Here is a 19,732-nt window from a genome sequence, read left to right as displayed (position 1 = left end):
TAAAACCTAAGTTTTGTTTATAAGTGGATGCAACCATCCTTACCTCATCACCCATTTGTGGAACATAAGGTGACCTGCGTGGCACAGTGTCAGTAATCCATTTTGGCGGTTGCCATTCCTCCAACATTGAACTATCACCAGTTGGAAGGTTTGGCTTCTGCATTGTGAGGAGAAACAAATCAAATTATTGAAAATATATTTAATTTGCAAAATAAATGTGCCTTCTTCTTTAAGTCCAAGCATGTTTATTATTAAAAGTCATACCTTATTAACATAATCTCTGAATTGCCATGTCCATAATAAATGTGACCTTACATAGTCATTAATTAATGCTGAGCAATGTCAGAAAGATAGATTCAGTTTGAAGCCCTCATCAGTATTTGCATTTTTGGTTTCTTCAAAATATTGTAGGAAGATCTCTTGGTAACACACAAAAATGCAAAGATACAAATTAGGAGTAAGAGTAGTTTACTTGGCCCATCAAATCTGCTCCTCCATTCAATAAGATCAAGGCTGATCTAGTTATATTCAATTTGCATTCCTTTCTATGCTGGGTAGCATTGTTTGTTATCCTATTTCTTCAAAATTGCCTCTCACACGTGAAAGATTGAAAATATTACAGTTGAAATACAATCGTCTACAATGGCTATCTTCTATTACATTGCTTCAACAATGTAAGTCAATTGGCACGATGCCCTTAGAAATGTTAACCAAGTGACTACAGGTCACATTAAATATTATATAGGAAGCATCAAGCTATTTGACCACAATGAACAGCTGTCATATATTGCTAATTTAGAATCAGGGAAGTTTATTAATTCATTAAACAACTAGGGGGATTTTTAAACTCACGAGGAGGTTACAGCTACCTTTCGTGGTCTTCCTTTGGGTTTCTTTAGCTTTTCATTCCAAGGTTTTTTACTTTTATCATCGTGTTCATCTTCTGAGCTGCTCAGTATGCGTGGAGCCCGTCTGCTTGGTCTTTTGGGTGGTTGAAGATTATTTCCTGCGTTTGCTGTCCAGTCTGAATAATCACTTGAAGAATCACTAAACACAAATGAGCAGATTTAATTCATTTTCATCGGGCAAGTCTGGTAGTTAAACATTTTATATGAACATAAATTACATTTATAAGTTTATTGTGTTTCTTTTTATGAAAGTGGATAAGTTTGTGTGTTTTTTTCCATGTCTTCCAAATCTTGAAGATGTAGAGCTAAATGTATAACTTCTGGATAATCATGTACTGAGTATAGAAAGTCTGATATAATATTGCAAATTTATGGTACTCCACAGCAGATAAACTCAAGATTTGCACCATTCTGCTAGTTTGGTTTACTGTGAATATAATCACGAAGGCGTTCAGGGCCTTTTGGCTTCTCCACTTTGATCTCTAACCTTGGTTACTATCTCCACTCTTTTCTCTCCCACCGGATTCATCTGTCAAACCACCTCTCACCTGGATCCTCCCATTAATTGTTAGCTCTTGCCCTATCTCTTACCCTCACCTTCTCCCAGCTACCTCCCCTTTACTCCTGACCCGAAATGTCGTCTGTCCATTTCGCTTGACAGATACAGCCTAGCCCACTACGTTTCTCCAACAGATTGTTTTTGATTCAAGGTTTTAGCATCTGCAGTCTCTTTTGCCTTAAAGGCATCTTTCTGTTACAGGATTATTAAGATTTCAAAAGAGAATTATAAAGAAATGGTTTTGTGTGAAAGGTAAACATTTGAAGAATAACTGCTTAATTATCTATTAATATGTTCAACAAAACATATTTGTACCAGAAAGAAACAAGTAACTGCAGATGATGGTATACAAAAAAAGACAAAGTGCTGGAATAATTTAACAAGCCCCCACCTCAGCAATGCTGGAGCTTTAAAATGCTCAAACTGATTTTCAAATTTCTTCATGCTTCACCCTTTCTTATTTCTAAATTTCCACCAAAACCACAAACCCTTAAAATCTCTCCACTCTCCAATTCTGGCCTCGACTTCACCACCAATATTAAAATTGCTCCACTACACAGAGCCAAACCATCAGCATTTAATGTTCCAAACTCAAATTCTCTCAACTGTACCGCCTCTCTATCATTTAAGTGCTCCTTAAAATCCTACTGCTATAGCCAAACATTTGGTCATGAATCCCATCATCACAATGTGGATCCGTATAAAATGCAGTTCGAAAATGCTGGTGTACAAGTACCTTTAAGGTGCTCCACGGCAAGTTTAAAAAAATCTGCAACAATGGGTTTGACCACCGGGTGGCACCAGCAATGGCCGCCTTACCAACAGTCTGTCTGTTCCATCCTTCTTTGTTGTGTTAATAGTATGTTTTAAATGTATGTTTTTAGTGTTCTTTAGCTTGTTTTATGTGTGGGGGAGGGGGGGGGGGCTGGGGAAGACTTTTTTTAATCTCTTACCTCGACAGAGATGCCATTTTTTTCCGTATCATATCTCCATCCGCAATGCGGCCTAACATAGAGGGGTTGGCGGCCTCTGCTGGAGATCGACCGGGAGCTCCAACCGCAGGAGCTTATGGACTTACCATCGTGGACCTCATGATCCTTTTGCCAGGGATTGACCTTGGAGCTCCGACCGCAGGAGCCAGCGGACTTTAACAACGTGGAGCTCGCGTTCGCTAGTTAGAGACTGATTTCGGGAGCTCCAAGCCGCAGGAGCTTCGACCGCCCCGACGCGGGAGCTTCGATCACCCCAACTGCGGATGGTTCGACTGCCCCGACCGCGGGAGAATAAAGAGGAAGATTATTTTATCGCCTTCCATCAGTGAGGAATGTGGGGAATCCACTGTGGTGGATGTTTATGTTAACGTTTATGTAGTTGTGTCTTGTTGCTTTTTTTATTTAGTATAGCTGTATGATAAATCGAATTTCACTGTACCTTAATCGGTACATGTGACAAACCTTGAAACAATGTAAATATATTTTAAAATACATATTAAATTATTTGCCATGTTACCTTGCGCTGTTACCTTCGCTCTGCCACTCCTCTGAAGAGCCTCCACTACCCTCTAGTGAATTACTTTCCTAAAAGGTAATCAATATTTTATTGTTATTTCATTTGTTGACCTTGAATTTGAATAAAGTACATTGCTGGAAACAACAAACTGCAGATGCTGGTTTACAAAGAAGGGCACAAAGTATGGGGCAACTCAATGGGTCAGGCAGCATCCCTGGAGAACATGGATGAGTGATGTTTTGGGTTGGGACCTTTGAGGAAAGAGATGCTCTCCAGAGATGCTGCCTGACCTGCTGAGTTATTTTGGCAATTTGTGTCTTTTTTGTAAACCAGCATCTGCAGTACCTTGTGTCCCAAATTTAGCTAACAAATAGCAGTAGTTTGCACGTCAGGTTCCTTCTGCCTAAAAATAGAGTGTCTGAGATGCAGATATTTAATTAATGCTAATTTCATGATTTTTATCTTGTACTTGATTTCCATTTGGTCTTTACTCGGATCCAACTATTTGATCTGTCAGACTTGCATGCAAACTTAAGTTTTCAACTGAGTACAAAATAAAACCACTTCATCGTTATACAAATTAAATTAAATTTCTACACCAAGGATTAAGACTAAAATCACTAACCTCTTCTGAGCTAACCACTTCTGCTTCTTCATGGAAAAACTGAGCCAATTCTTCAACGGCAGCCCGTGTTCGATATTTACGCGGCCCACAACGGCGTCCCCTCATTTTTCTTTTCATATGTTCAGATGAATCCAAGGAATCATTCTAAAATGATGATAAGAAAACAAATTTTCATTGCAAACTTTTTAACCTAATGTACAATACAGGGTGATCAAAGAACCCAACATTGCAGGAGAGGTCTCGTATGGATATGTTAAAAAAGCAGCTTGCGGAAAACGCCCACATAATGAATGTGATCTGTACAGTAGCAACATTGACTGCATGCAGGAATAGTGTGCCATGCCCAAGCTCAAGGTTTATAAGCTATTAGACAGTACAGTAGTCTACCTCAAAATACAAAAAACGTTTTAAGGCTACTTCATAATTTAGTATTGAAAGCATCTTTAAAAATAGAAAAAACATGAAATTTGATTGAAGAATATAAAAAAAAAGAACAGTTCTGTATTCGGGCTTCAGTTTTTCATCATTTAGCAATAATTTGATTGTGACAATAGTGAACTATATCAGAATCTGTAGATGACATTGGGAAAGATATAGAATGTTATTGCTCGATTGAAGAGGAAGAATATACTGAATATCTTATCAAATTCAATGATCTAATTTAAATGTGGTATAGCCTATATCTAGTCCTAAATTCAATAAATTTAATCCATAAAATATAATTTTGAGATTAGGTGTAGTTGAGTTTGTCTCAACGAGACATGTAATACAGAAGATTTCCAGTGGCTCTTTAGTTTGTACCCAGTAATTTAATAGTTAAACCATTTACCCTTTGTGCAGAGTACATTGGTCGCCTTTTCTTCTCTCTTGCATACAAGGCAATTTCCTCTTCACTTTTGGCAATCCTAAAATCTTCCTGCAAACTGAATACATGATTTCCATTAGTGCATAATGATCAAAGAAAAACTCATGCAACAAATTTCATGATTGGATTATCAAATTATATATTTTTTTGTAACGTATGTTGAAGAGCAAGATAGGTTACAGTTCTCATCTGTGGAGAAGGATGAGCGGTTGTACTGGGAGAGATCAGAACATACAGTGAAAACATAATTGGATAGATGAAGTCAGAAGAAAGTGAAGGTGAAGAACAAACCAGAAGAACCAAAGTTTGCTATCTTTTCCACCTGAAAGAAACGTAAAAGTATTTTGTTCAAGAAACCAGCATGTTGAAGTATGTGAGGGAACTAACCAGAACAACTTTGAGACAAAGTGAATCAATCCAATTCAAGGTTATTAGCAAGACTCAATATTGAATATAACAATTTAGATAGCCATTCCTCCCAGTTTGTATCAGAGTTGGTTATCAGCAACCTGTAATGTTAAACCCATTTTTCTCTCCATGAATGTTGACTCGCTTACTGAGCATTTCTAGCATTGTCTGCCATTTTTTACTGCTGTACATACCACGTTCTGCTCTGTTGGAGTAAATGTAGGACTACCATCTATGTTCAATACCCAAAACTGGAGAATTGTGTAAACTGAACTTGTCAACCATTTTTTTTTACAATGTGAGATGCAAAGTTTGTTAAACTATTTGTTTGTGCACCTACTGTATATGTAAATATAATGGAAGGCAAAAAACTGTCAGATAGAATCCCATTCGCCATTTGATATTTCCAAAGTTGTATTATGATAGGTCCCCATGAAAAAATTTGCAACTCAATGGTCAGTTGTAACGGAGAAGCAAATGGAATTTCGTTGCTCAGTTGTGCAATGACAATAAACATATTCAATTCAATTCAATTCAATTCAGAATTGGCTGCATATTCCAGCAATTTTGCAAAGCAAAAGCCAGATGGAAATTCCTAAAAAATCTGCTAGAGCATCTTCTCCAACATCTTGGCCCAGGTGAAAACTGGAATATGTTGCAAGAGCCCACTCGTGTGAATGGAGTTACAAAGTGGGAAAGAATTGAGTAAGTTAGGTTTTTTTATTTTTTTCATCTTGAAATTTTAAGTTTCATCATATACTTGACTTGTAAAACGTTATTTTTCAACTGTTTGTTTCAATTTTAAGTTTTGAAGAGGCATTCAGAATAATTAATGTTGATAGTTTTTTCGATTATAAAGCTGCAAGCGTGGTTTTGCCAATCAGGTTTTCTAGAGGGATTATGCATGCAGAATATTTTCTGGTCCTCTCACAGGTCTGTTACATTATACAAAACCTTGACATATTGGATTATCACAGCTCCAGGGCGATTTGTGGATACATTTCTCTCTCTAGACTTGACAAAATAAGTATACAATATCAAGAGCTTTTCCTTGATTTACATTACATACAGATGTATTCTTGGAATTTTCCGTTCAGCGAAAGCCAGTGCCAAATACATTATTTTGAGGAAAATAAAATTCTCCATTATACAAGGCAAACCAATAAATCACTTTGTGGACAATTTTGGATACTTCCATACCTGTACACACAAGATGGAATTTCTGGTACCACCACTCTTCGTTTCCAGGCCATGATGTCTCTTTCTGTAGCTATTTGACTACGGGGAGCATTGTGATGCATCTGACGAACACCTTCAATCTGCCCACTGCGACGTAATCCCACATTTGGTGATGATAAAATATCAGTGCTCGGATTCCTTACAGCTTGAAAAAAAAAAAAAAAGGAAATAAAAGCTAAATGATTTGATAATCAGGCCTAGTCTGCAAATAGCAGCACATTTTGCAAGTTAACTGAAAATTCACTGAATACAAAGTACTTTCTATAATTTGACAGGCACAACTCCACCAAAATAACTCGTACTGCTTGAAATAAATCATTTACTGCTATTGTTTTGAAATGAACGCAGAATCATTTACTGCTATTGTTTTGAAATAAACCTCAGAACGCAGAATACTTTTTGCTAACCAAAGTTAATACATGAAAATAACCTACCTGATTTTGCACTATTCATATAGAAACAAATCTCAACTTAATCTCCACTTTGAAGTCTTACCAATGTGCAATGCAATAATGATTTGTGTACTGGTCAGCATTATTCCTCCCCTACCCTACTGCATCTGCATACTTTGCCCCAGCATCCAAGAAAAAGCAATAAATATTAATGAGACTGAGGTACTTTAAATAGCACGTGACTTTAATGTTTCAAATTTGAGCCTGCAGAAAAGTCTGCAATAGAATAAATTTGGTAAAGGAATGGTGTTTAATGACAAATACGCAGATGACACAACCATCATAGGTCTCATCTCGAACAATAATGAAACAGAATACCGCACTCAAACACACAAAGCAGTCACTTGGTGCACAGATAATAACCTCTTACTCAACACATCAAAAACACACGAACTCATCATTGATTTCAGATGTAAGGCACAACCCAAGACCCCCCTACTCATCTCAGGCGAACCCATATCCACCACTGACTCATTCAAATTTCTTGGCACTCACATAAGCAATAACCTCAAATGGAAAATCAATTCAAATCACATCTACAAAAAAGCCAACCAAAGACTCTTCTTCCTCTGCCAGCTCAAGAAGTTTAGAGTAAGGAAACACCTCCTAATCAAATTCTACACAGCCATCATCCAAAGCATGCTCACTTCATCAATTACAGTCTGGTTCAGCAGTTTAGACACTCACTCCCGTAATAAATTACAACGCATAGTTAACAAAGCATCCAAAATCATCAGCACTCCCCTTCCATCAATAGAATCACTCCATCACAAACGGTCTGTCAAGGGTGAAGAAAATCATCTCTGATCCCTCCCACCCAGCTCACCACATCTTCCACCTGCTGCCATCAGGAAGGCGCTACAGCTCACTGTCCGCCAAGACATCTCGATTTAAAAACAGTTTTTACCCACACGCAATCCGAATTCTGAACACACTATGATAACAGCACATATCCTCCCCATGCGTGTACTGTATATTGTATGATGTTGTGTTTTATGTTATGTTTGACGGGAATCAGCCTACCTTGTAACATCCTGTACTGAACCTGAATTCCACCAGCTTGACTGTGTGGTCATTAAATAATCTAATCTAATCTAATGTTATGGCAAAGTACATCCATGTTGGTGGGTTCATTTTTGTTAAAATCTGAAAACGATAATCAATGAGTCGAAGACTTGATAAACTTGGCATAACCTGTGGAGACAAGTATTCCTGGCAATTGGCATGGGGCTGAAGAGATTTTTTTTTTCAATAAAAAGCCGTGAGCAAAGGAAAATGATAAAATGGCAAAAGCTCGACATCTCCAAAGTTTTGATGGCATTATTTTTCCCCCAAATAGGCAAGGATATGTCATGCAGATAAGATTCAGCAGGATTTTATTTACATTTAAGAAAGGTGTGACTTGTTCTTCATTTTGGAATATTATATGAAGACAAATTAAGGCTTATTATTCTCTTTTGCACCCAAGGAGTTTATAAAATTGTGTTCAAAAATCATTACATTCCTTTTTACTGTGTTGCAGAGAAACATAGTAATTTTGATGTTTAAAATTAAAATTCTCTATCACAAGGCAATTTAACTTCTGATGTTCTTTTGTACTTACAACACCTTTTGGAGATAATTTACTTTAGAAATAAAATCTGTACCTCTTGCAGGTATGCTAATTCTGTGGTGTGGACTATTCAATCCACTTTGCTCAGATCCCAACCGCTGGTCTTGCTCCTGTTGCAAATTTTGAATCATGCCATCCAGAATACTGAGCTCCATGTTCTGTTCATCTTGTTCATTTGTCTGCTGCCCAATCACTTGCTCAACAACACCACCATCACCTATCAGAACATCAACATTCAACAAATTAGGGCGGCACGTCAGCGCAGCGGTAGTGTTGCTGCCTTACAGTGCCAGAGACCCGGGTTCGATCCTGATTACAGGTGCTGTCAGAACGAAGTTTGTACGTTCTCCCCGTGACCTGCGTGGGTTTCTCGGGATCTCCATTTTCCTCCCACATTCCAAAGACGGCGAGGTTTTATAGGCTTTTTGGCTTTGTATAACTGTAAAAATTGTCCCTAGTGTGTGCAAGAAAGTACTAGTGTACTAGTCGCTGGTCGGCACGGACTCAGTGAAGGGCCTGTTTTCCCATTGTAACTCGAAAGTAAACTAAACTAAAAAACGGGAAGCACCATGTTCAAAACTACGGCTAAATGTTTAGAAAATGCAACAAAAGCAATGTCGTGTTTTTTATTATTTGATTTACAAAAGTGGTACTGAATTATTTTACTTTGATAACAAACTAACCCACTTACTTGTTGCCACGTATCCTAACTGCGGTATGAGCTGTTCATCTTGACAGTTCTCACGACCTGGCACTAATCGCTGATTTTCTGTTCGATGAGGATTCCCATCCACATCCACAAGAAATGGTGGTGGCATGAGATGGGGAGCTTGTTGAGTCTGTTCATCCAAGACAAAATTGTTCCCATCTCGAATTAAAGGCCGATAATCAGTATGGAAAAACATCTGTTCCGGAATCTGCAAAACAAATTATTTTTTCTTTACTTATATCCAATTCTATCCACATCAAGAAGCGTAAAAGATGCCTTGGTAAAAACAAACCTACCATATCAAGTAGTGCAATTTTATCACAAGATCGAAATAATCAATTTTAATTTGACTACTCTTCATTCAATTTCCTCTGATAACCTTTGCCAATAGCTACCTAAGTTGTCATCCCACTAGTGCAAATCCAACAAACCAAATGTGCAGGCAGGTGGGACTGGCATAAATGGGACATCTTGGTCGGCATGGACAAATTGGGCCATCAGGCCTATTTTCATTCTGTATGAAATTTTGACCTCCTGCATCAGAGAGTGGTAAGTACATCGTAAGCATGCCTGTGACTATGGTTGAAGCAAAGTCAATGAGATCATTTAAGAATTGTCCAAGGGAGCACTTGAATTGCTACAATGTAGAAAGTTATGGAGCAGTGCTGGGTGAAGGATGGTCATTGGTTGGCATGGTCAAATTGGACCAAATGGCCTGCTTCCATGACTCTATTACATCTTTTGATTCCACTGGTAAATACAACGGCAGGAGTAAAATTAACACATTTTTGGAAGATCACAAAATAAATACAAATGCTTACCCTTTCATACAATTTACTGCATCCAAACCCAAATATAAGCAAATGTCCATGTGAGTCAGTGCAAGCAAAATGCTGGCCATCTGGAGAAAACTTGCAGTCAAATACAGCACCATGACCTTGGCCTTCAATCTGTAATTGGATCATACATTTTAGCTATTCCAATATGCCAAATATATTGCATCCAAAGCAAAGCGCCCACAACGTTGCACAGAAGATGCCTTAAACATAGTGTACAATGTAAAATCTTGAACAAAGAACAATCAAATACAAATCAGCAAAACTTAGTTAACATTTTTCAAGATTACTGCATTAAAGTAAACTGATGAAAGAGACATTTCCTACTTTCCAGATTCAATGCTTGTTGTAGTGAAAACAAGTTATTTGGTTCACTCTAGAAATATTAAGATAAGGATTCCAAGCAAAGACGATCTGACTAATTCACAGTGATAAATAAATGAACAACCATGATTAGAAGCTAAAAATAATAAAATCTGCACATATGGCAAAACAAAGTAAATTAACTATTTTTACTAGTAAAACATGAAAGTCAGTTGTGAGAAAGAATGAAATCAGGTGTTAAGTGGGTACTGTATACAAAAGATCTGCATGTTCGAAAGTCTAGTTTTAGTCCAGAATTTACAGACAAATTGATTAAGATCATGGAGATCATCAGATAGAAGAAATAGGTGTATGCCAGTCAGTCTCCCAATCAGCTTGCACCCCCATTCACTAAGATGTGACAGAAAATTGGAGATACAAGAGACGACAGATACTATGATCTGATGCAAAACAAATTGTGATGCAAGGACTCTAGCTGAAACGCTGACAATCATTTTGCCTCCTCGGATGCTGCTTGATCCACTGTTTACCCCCAGCAATTTTTTTTAATCTACATCCCAGTAAATCTCCTCTGAAATTTCTGCAGCACAATCGTATCCTTGCTATAGTGTGATGATCAAAACTGCATAAAATACTCCAAGTGAGTCTAATCATTGTCAAATATATCACACATGTAAATTCATTCTAAATTCACTGGTGGCTGCATGGCTTAATTTGACCTGGGATCTTTGACTTTGCTGCGAGTCAACATCTAGGCCCCAAGAAAAGACCCCTTAAGTTTCCTGAAGAACATGAATATCCAATGAGCAAGAAAAAGTTCAAATAAATATTTCTCTTACGACATACAATGGCACAAATGTAAATTTTCCAATGACTGATACTTGTATATTTATCAGTTTTATTGCTTTCCCCTCTACTTTCTAACCCTTGCAGGTCGGAAAAATGCTGAAAAGCAGGACCTCCAGGGTTGTTATCTCCGGTTTGCTTCCAGTTCCTTGTGCTGGCGAAAGCAGGAACAGGGAGATACGGGACCTGAATGTGTGGCTGAGGAACTGGTGCACGGGGTAGGGATTTAGATTCTTAGATCACTGGGATCTGTTTTGGAGTAAGGGGGAACTGTACAAAAGGGACGGATTGCATCTTAACAGGTGGGAGACCAGCATTCTGGCAGGCAGGTTTGCCACTGCTACACGGGTGGTTTTAAACCGAATAAGGGGGGTGGGGTGTCAAATGGGATAGTTGAGGATGGAGTTAAAGGAAAAGGGTTTCTTAAATGTGTGAACGGAGAGACAGAGGAGTGTAAAATGAGGGTAGAAGCAATAGGTAGCAAGGTGAAAAGTAAAAGTGGCAGGCAGACAAATCCAGGGCAAAAATCAAAAAGGGCCACTTTTCAACATAATTGTATAAGGGGTAAGAGTGTTGTAAAAACAAGCCTGAAGGCTTTGTGTCTCAATGCAAGGAGCATTCGTAATAAGGTGGATGAGTTGAATGTGCAGATAGCTATTAATGACTATGATATAGTTGGGATCACGGAGACATGGCTCCAGGGTGACCAAGGCTGGGAGCTGAACATCCAGGGATATTCAATATTCAGGAGGGATAGACAGAAAAGAAAGGAGGTGGGGTAGCATTGCTGGTTAGAGAGCAGATTAACGCAAAAGAAAGGAAGGACATTAGCTTGGAGGATGTGGAATCGATATGGGTAGAGCTGCGAAACACTAAGGGGCAGAAAACGCTAGTGGGAGTTGTGTACAGGCCACCTAACAGTAGTAGCGGAGTTGGGGATGGCATAAAACAGGAAATTAGAAATGCGTGCAACAAAGGTAAAACAGTTATAATGGGTGACTTCAATCTACATATAGATTGGGTGAATCAAATTGGCACGGGTGCGGAGGAAGAGGATTTCTTGGAATGTATGCGGGATAGTTTTCTAGACCAACATGTAGAGGAACCAACGAGAGAGCAGGCTATTCTAGATTGGGTATTGAGTAATAATACATTTTATTTATTTATTTTTTTAAATTTTTTTTTTTTTTTTTGAGTAATGAGGAAGGGTTAGTTAGCAGTCTTGTTGTGCGTGGCCCCTTGGGCAAGAGTGGTTGATTTTTCTGGCTAATTTGGTTGAGTTCTTCATTAGGATGGAGAGTGACATTGTTAATTCAGAAACAAGGGTCCTGAACTTAAAGAAAGGTAACTTTGAGGGTATGAGACGTGAATTGGCCAAGATAGACTGGCAATTAATTCTTAATGGGTTGATGATGGATATGCAATGGAAGGCACTTAAAGACTGCATGGATGAACTACAACAATTGTTCATCCCAGTTTGGCAAAAAAATAAATCAGGGAAGGTAGTGCATCCGTGGATAACAAGGGAAATCAGGGATTGTATCAAAACAAAAGATGAAGCGTACAAATTAGCCAGAAAAAGCAGCCTACCAGAGGACTGGGAGAAATTCAGTCCAGCAGAGGAGGACAAAGGGCTTAATTAGGAAAGGGAAAATAGATTATGAAAGAAAACTGGCAGAGAGCATAAAAACGGACTGCAAAAGCTTTTATAGATATGTGAAGAGAAAATGATTAGTTAAAACAAATGTAGGTCCCTTGCAGTCAGAAACAGGTGAATTGATCATGGGGAACAAGGACATGGCAGACCAATTGAATAACTACTTTGGTTCTGTCTTCACTAAGGAAGACATAAATAATCTGCCGGAAATAGCAGGGGACCAGGGGTCAAATGAGATGGAGGAACTGAGTGAAATCCAGGTTAGCCGGGAAGTGGTGTTAGGTAAATTGAATGGATTAAAGGCCGATAAATCCCCAGGGCCAGATAGGCTGCATCCCAGAGTACTTAAGGAAGTAGCCCCAGAAATAGTGGATGCATTAGTGATAATTTTTCAAAACTCTTTAGATTCTGGAGTAGTTCCTAAGGATTGGAGGGTAGCTAATGTAACCCCACTTTTTAAAAAGGGAGGGAGAGAGAAAACGGGGAATTACAGACCAGTTAGTCTAACGTCGGTAGTGGGGAAACTGCTAGAATCAGTTATTAAAGATGGGATAGCAGCACATTTGGAAAGTGGTGAAATCATTGGATGTCAGCATGGATTTATGAAAGGTAAATCATGTCTGTCGAATCTTATAGAATTTTTCGAGGATGTAACTAGTAGAGTGGATAAGGGAGAACCATTGGATGTGTTATATCTGGACTTTCAGAAGGCTTTCGACAAGGTCCCACATAAGAGATTAGTATACAAACTTAAAGCACATGGTATTGGGGGTTCAGTATTGATGTGGATAGAGAACTGGCTGGCAGACAGGAAGCAAAGAGTAGGAGTAAACGGGTCCTTTTCACAATGGCAGGCAGTGACTAGTGGAGTACCGCAAGGCTCAGTGCTGGGACCCCAGCTATTTACGATATATATTAATGATTTGGACGAGGGAATTGAATGCAACATCTCCAAATTTGCGAATGACACGAAGCTGGGGGGCAGTGTTAGCTGTGTGGAGGATGCTAGGAGGCTGCAAGGTGACTTGGATAGGCTGGGTGAGTGGGCAAATGCATGGCAGGTGCAGTATAATGTGGATAAATGTGAGGTTATCCACTTTGGTGGCAAAAATAGGAAAGTAGACTGTTATCTGAATGGTGGCCGATTAGGAAAGGGGGAGATGCAACGAGACCTGGGTGTCATGGTACACCAGTCATTAAAAGTAGGCATGTACATGCAGCAGGCAGTGAAGAAGGCGAATGGTATGTTAGCATTCATAGCAAAAGGATTTGAGTATAGGAGCAGGGAGGTTCTACTGCAGTTATACAGGGTCTTGGTGAGACCACACCTGGAATATTGCGTACAGTTTTGGTCTCCTAATCTGAGGAAGGACATTCTTGCCATAGAGGGAGTACAGAGAAGGTTCACCACACTGATTCCTGGGATGTTAGGACTTTCATATGAAGAAAGACTGGATAGACGGTTTGTACTCGCTAGAATTTAGAAGATTGAGGGGGGATCTTATAGAAACTTACAAAATTCTTAAGGGGTTGGACAGGCTAGATGCAGGAAGATTGTTCCCGATGTTGGGGAAGTCCAGAACAAGGGGTCACAGTTTAAGGATAAGGGAGAAATCTTTTAGGACCGAGATGAGGAAAACATTTTTCACACAGAGAGTGGTGAATCTCTGGAATTCTCTTCCACAGAAGGTAGTTGAGGCCAGTTCATTGGCTATATTTAAGAGGGAGTTAGATGTGGCCCTTGTGGCTAAAGGGATCAGGGGGTATGGAGAGAAGGCAGGTACAGGATACTGAGTTGGATGATCAGCCATGATCATATTGAATGGCGGTGAAGGCTCGAAGGGCCGTGATGAAGCTGAATTTTAGTTAAAATATAAGAAGATATTAAAATAGGTTTCTGGGCTAGCTTACAGCTTATATTTAGTCTCAAATTAGGCTTGCCTCAGGTTGCGGGTGTGTGGGATAATAAATCCTATAACATTGTCTCCCAAGGGACAAGCAGAGAGAAAGAGCTAGTCACATCTTTGAAGTAAGATGCCATAAACCAAATGGCCAATGTTTATGAGGGACCAAATGACAGCGAGAAAGCAGCGAAAGAGCTAGGGTGATCTCTGTGAAGATAAAATGGCATTATCCAAATAGCCAATGTTTATGAAGGACGAGAGAGGAACAGGGAAGTGGAAAGATAAAATGTCGTAAACCAAATGGCCAATGTTATCTTGTAACATGTAAACAAAAGGCCTTTGATGTGATGCATTCTGTGGAAACCTTTTCCTGTACCTCTGACCATGACTAATGTCTGTGAAATGTGCTAAGGGGTCAAAAAAACCCTATTTAAGACAATGTAATTCTGTTGTTCAGTGAGGTGAACGGAGGACGGTCAAGTGTCTGTAATGGTCACTTGACTGGAGTTCTCCCTCCCTTCCATCGGCCGATAATAAGTAAAGTTGTGAACTGGTCTACCAAACAGTTTGTGTGGTGTCTGTTTATTAAGAAGCGAACCTGGTTTAGTAGTTAAGAAAGTAGCTTTTTCAGCCGAATGGCCTACTCCTGCACCTATTTTCTATGTTTTCATTTGTTCTTCCCATTTGTTCTGCTTTGGCTTCATGCATATTACGTTTTTGCTATTTAACCAATAGCAAATGTTGTTCATATCAACTTATCAGTTTAGAGCACTTACCATGTTAAAGTAATGGTGAGATTTTGTTCCTTTTGTAATATCCCAAATAAAGATATTTCCATCATGGCCAGCAGACAAAATTATTCTCGAGTCAAACGGATGTGGTTCCAAAACGAACACTTCGTCTTCATGACCCTAAAGAATAATGAACGAGAAATAACAAATACCGCAGGTGCTCAAACTCTAAAATAGAACAGAAAATACCGGAAATGAGTATAGAAAAGAGAGTAAAGTTTAAGAGCTGGGTAAGGCAAAATAATGTTAGTTAAGTTGCATGAAAGATAGGGACATGGATAAACAAATATATCAGTGATAGTGTGAGGGGAGGATTGCTGCGGGGGCCAGCTGTAGAGGTCCTCTGGTCAAATGTCTCTGGGTGAAAAAGTTTTACGTCATCTCAGTTCTAAATGGCCTACCCCTTATTCTTAAACTATGGCCCATGGTTCTGGACTCCCCCAACATCGGGAGCATGTTTCCTGCATCTAGCGTGTCCAATCCCTTAAAAAATGTATATGTTGCTATAAGATCCCCTCTCGCCCTTCTAAATTCCAGTGAATACAAGCCCAGTCGCTCCATTCTTTCATCATATGACAGTCCCGCCATCACGGGAATTAACCTCGTGAACCTACGCTGCTCTCTCTCAATTTAAGAATGTCCTTCCAAGACTGGAAGCAACAGGATTTCAGCCCGTATTCAACTTAGGCTCCAGATTTTCATCATGTCAAATACCGTCGAGATGCCGCATGTTAAAAATAGAGTCAGCAAATTCTGACTTGCTGCAGCTTTACAGATACATTAATACAATAAATCACCAATAATGCTCAGTAGCCAGACCAAAATGTATTTCAACCAAACCAAAGTCCATACTAGATCGTTGTTGAAGTAAGGCTGATCAGAATGCTTTAGGATCCTGGTGGTTGATGGGAGACTGTTCTTGAATGTGGAGGTCAGTTCTCAAACTCGTGTGCCTTCTTCCCAGTGGTAGCAGTGAGTTTAGAGTGCTGTCAGGGTGGTGTGGATCTTCTTGATATTAGCTATCTTTTTGTGGCAGGGCTTTTAGTTGATCCCTTTGAAAGGCAGGGAGATCAACACCCATGTTAGACCGGATGATGTCCACTACTTTCTGCATCCTCCTAGGTTCCTGAGCATTCAAGTTACTGAACCAGGTCATGATAAAACCAGTTAGCATGTTCTCCTCTGTACACTTGAAGAAGCTCAATAGATTATTTAACAACATATCAAATCTCCCCAATCTTCTAAGGAAGTTGTTGCAATGAACATTTTTCTGGACCCAAGAGAGATCTTCAGTTTGCACACCACAGAGCCTGAAGTTGTTGGTTCTCTCCACCACCAACCAGTTGATGAAGAGGTTGAAGGATCCTTGACTTTCCTCTCCTGGTCAACAATTAGCTTTTTGGCCTTGCAAATGTTGAAAACAAGATTGTTGTTCCAGCATTATTCAATCAGATTATCAATCTCCCTCCTGCACTCCACCTCGTCTTTACCCTTTACAGAATCGCACAGGAAAGTCGCATCAAAATATCCTGAAGTTACATGTAAAGCACCAAATTGTATTTAACAAATTTAAAATCAACCCTGGCACACATAGAAATTGTGTGGTATTTCCTCAGAATTGAAAGCAAGCCTTACAGTCAGCACAGTCCTCAACTGTCACAAAAAAGGCTGGAACCCTCAAAATTCTGAATCAAAAAAGTACAATCTCTCAGCTGTTGCTGAAACAGTTCAGATGAAATGTAATATTTTGTACTGTGTTCAATTTGGCAGCTCCATGAATAATGGGCAGAGCACCAAGGCAAATTCCTTGTATGTGAATACTTGGCCAATAAACTTACTTACTTAATTGTGGTACAGGTATTAATATAAAGGAGGATAAGCATTGCGAAAATCATGCTCCAAAGTGATATTAGCGCAACTGAATCAACACGTAGATTTCTAAGTAATTAAAAAACAAGCATACAATCTTGCTTGCATCAGAATTTGTTATGCGTCTCACACTGCTAAACAGTATGTTGAGGTCCTAGAATCCAGGAAGGGAATTGAATTTAGGAATTAAGTGAGCAAAAGAAACAAGCAAAGAGACAGTATGTATAAAAAAATCCTTACCATTTCATTTATAGTATACGATGAAACACATTTCATGCAAACTATGACAGCATTCAATTGGGCTTTATCAATGGAAGTTTGGATAAATGTTCCCACATCATTTATTAAGATATTCAAGTTTTCATGGGTAATACAACCTAGATCTATGTATTATACTTATTGACAATCTGCCAATCAGCAGACTTTGTATTTGTATTTTTACTCAATGTACCAGAATTTAAACTCAAATGCAAAACTTGAGATAGAGCAATCTATGAAAAACAATTTAATTGCTAGTCTTTCACAACAATCAAAATACAGCAATTCATGCACAATAGCATTAAATTATTTGCACTGGTCAACTTTGCAACGTGTTAATCTTTAAATATAATCTGGCTAGCACTTACCATTAGGATATGCAGTAATTGCCCAGTATAGGAATTCCACACCTTTAAAGTATGGTTGTTCACAGCAGTGATTACAGTATTGTCGTGACGGTCCCATGCTACCATTGTTACTTTAAGTTTTGTGATCTTATCATCTCCTGGACTAGTGTCACTGTTAAAAAGACAATAATTACACAGAGAAAGTGTTTTGTACTGGCAAGAAACAAATGACTGAAAAAGCAAGAAAAAATTACAATGTAAAACTATGACATTCAGGGGAAAGAAGAATTTTCTCCAACTACACTCTTTTCAGTTTCTGATCACCATTATCCATTTCCTAAACTTCCTTAAGGTGCACACAATAGATTTGCAAGCACGGAGAAGAAGCGCTAACTCCAGCTCAACTCTGCCTGTCCTGCTGGGTTAACCGACAGCCCTGGACTAACGAACCACGCTGGCTGTGCGCCTGGGGCCGCCACTGCTCTGGGCCGGTATCCCGTCAGTCCAGGGCTGTCAGTTAACCCGGCGGGACAGGCAGTTGAGCTGGAGTTAGTGCTTCTTCTCCGCGCTGGCTGTAAGCCTGGGGCCGGTGACCCGTGAGTCCAGGGTCACGCCGGACATCTCCGGCTGCCTCCGGACAGGGATGGGACACTCGGGAGGGGACGGTCCAGTGGCAATTCAACAGCGCTTGCAGCGCCAGAGACCCGGGATTTAGATTGCTCATTTGTCAGAAAAATAATTTGAATGTGTTTCTTTCAGTCTATGCATATTTATATTTGTGCAGCATCGAATGTCAAATATTAAACCCCTTCAAACCTTCATCAACAGTATCAGTGAAATGCCCCTGTGCGGGGATAAAAGAACATTCACAACATAGCTGTGGAAAACAAAGTTGCACAAAAAGTGCACAACCACTCTGAATCTTAATACACCTGCAGTCAAGTCCTTTACAGCCAATTGTAGAGATGCTCACGTACGACAACACAAGACTAAGATATCTGAGAATCCTAAATCTTACCCTGGCAATTTGGCACTCATATCCAGCAAGATACTTTTCCACTCCTGGTACTGGTAACGCCAGATCCGTGCTGTTCCATCTCTGCTACCACTGACCAATCTAATTAATAAAAAATAAACATTACCAACAGATTCATCCTGTAGGTGTTGATGCTCTAGAGATTAGATTTCTGCTTTTAAAAAGTTTAATAAAATCCGTCGAAAGTTAAACTAATTTGGACTACTAATTACAGAGAGTAAACAAAATCCAAACAAAGGAAGAACATGTTTTGTAGAAAACTGAAGAGAAATAGTTACTTTTTAAAAATTTCCTGTAGAATGTTTCTTGCCTGTAGCTGCAGCAAGTAAGAATTTTATTGTTCCGTTTCATATCCAGTGCACATGACAAATTAACATTTGAACTGAGATATGAAGAATGGTGGAATTAATGTCCAAGTTAATAAATGATTTATTTAATGGTGAAATATATACTTTAGGTAAAAATCATGTTAATTAATTTTGAATAATACAGGTGCACAACCTTTTATCCGAAGTTCCAAATAACGAAAAGCTCCGAATAGCGGACATTTTTTCGGTCCTTGAAGAAAGGTCCTTGAAGACGTTCACCGAGGGCGGCCCACAGAGGTGACAGCGGAACCTCCGGTCGGTCCTCGAAGAAAGGGGAACTAAATCCCCATTCATAAAAGAGAAGGTGAGGGTATATTGCGCGGGAGGGTTAATAATTGACAATCTGCTGCTGCCTGCCCGCTGAGTTAAAAAGTTCCCACAGTAGACTTACGATACACAGTGTATCGTGAGTCTTGCGTGGGAACTTTTTAACTCAGCGGGCAGGCAGCAGCAGATTGTCGCTCCCTTCAGTTTCACCCCACCTACACCCCTCTGCTTCCCGGCCATGTGTGTGACCCCTTCCCTCCCCTCTCCAGCTCCCCGCCCATTGCACCGGCGCGGGGGCTTTGCACTGTCTTCACGTCGGCGATGCCAGCAGGTCAGTGCCAGT

At 39.5% G+C, this 19,732-nt stretch overlaps 1 protein-coding gene across 3 annotated transcripts in view; it reads right to left on the bottom strand.

Moving 5' to 3' along the window:
• brwd1 (bromodomain and WD repeat domain containing 1) overlaps positions 1–19,732 on the bottom strand; it is a 71,012-nt gene that overhangs the window by 26,662 nt on the left and 24,618 nt on the right. For all 3 annotated transcript variants that reach the window (XM_033032467.1, XM_033032468.1, XM_033032469.1), the window contains 12 exons: positions 18,737–18,835; positions 17,740–17,890; positions 15,230–15,364; positions 9,708–9,836; positions 8,869–9,094; positions 8,212–8,394; positions 6,075–6,258; positions 4,431–4,524; positions 3,602–3,745; positions 2,977–3,044; positions 870–1,047; positions 44–157 (listed from right to left, as the gene is read on the bottom strand). In XM_033032467.1, coding sequence (XP_032888358.1) covers positions 44–157; positions 870–1,047; positions 2,977–3,044; positions 3,602–3,745; positions 4,431–4,524; positions 6,075–6,258; positions 8,212–8,394; positions 8,869–9,094; positions 9,708–9,836; positions 15,230–15,364; positions 17,740–17,890; positions 18,737–18,835 — 1,705 coding nt within the window. The remainder of the gene's footprint in view (positions 1–43; positions 158–869; positions 1,048–2,976; positions 3,045–3,601; positions 3,746–4,430; positions 4,525–6,074; positions 6,259–8,211; positions 8,395–8,868; positions 9,095–9,707; positions 9,837–15,229; positions 15,365–17,739; positions 17,891–18,736; positions 18,836–19,732) is intronic.

Source organism: Amblyraja radiata, chromosome 14 (assembly GCF_010909765.2).
Source record: "Amblyraja radiata isolate CabotCenter1 chromosome 14, sAmbRad1.1.pri, whole genome shotgun sequence".
NCBI classification, from domain to species: domain Eukaryota; kingdom Metazoa; phylum Chordata; class Chondrichthyes; order Rajiformes; family Rajidae; genus Amblyraja; species Amblyraja radiata.
Note: the sequence above shows the minus strand (reverse complement) of the source record. Positions and strands in the feature narration are given on the sequence as shown.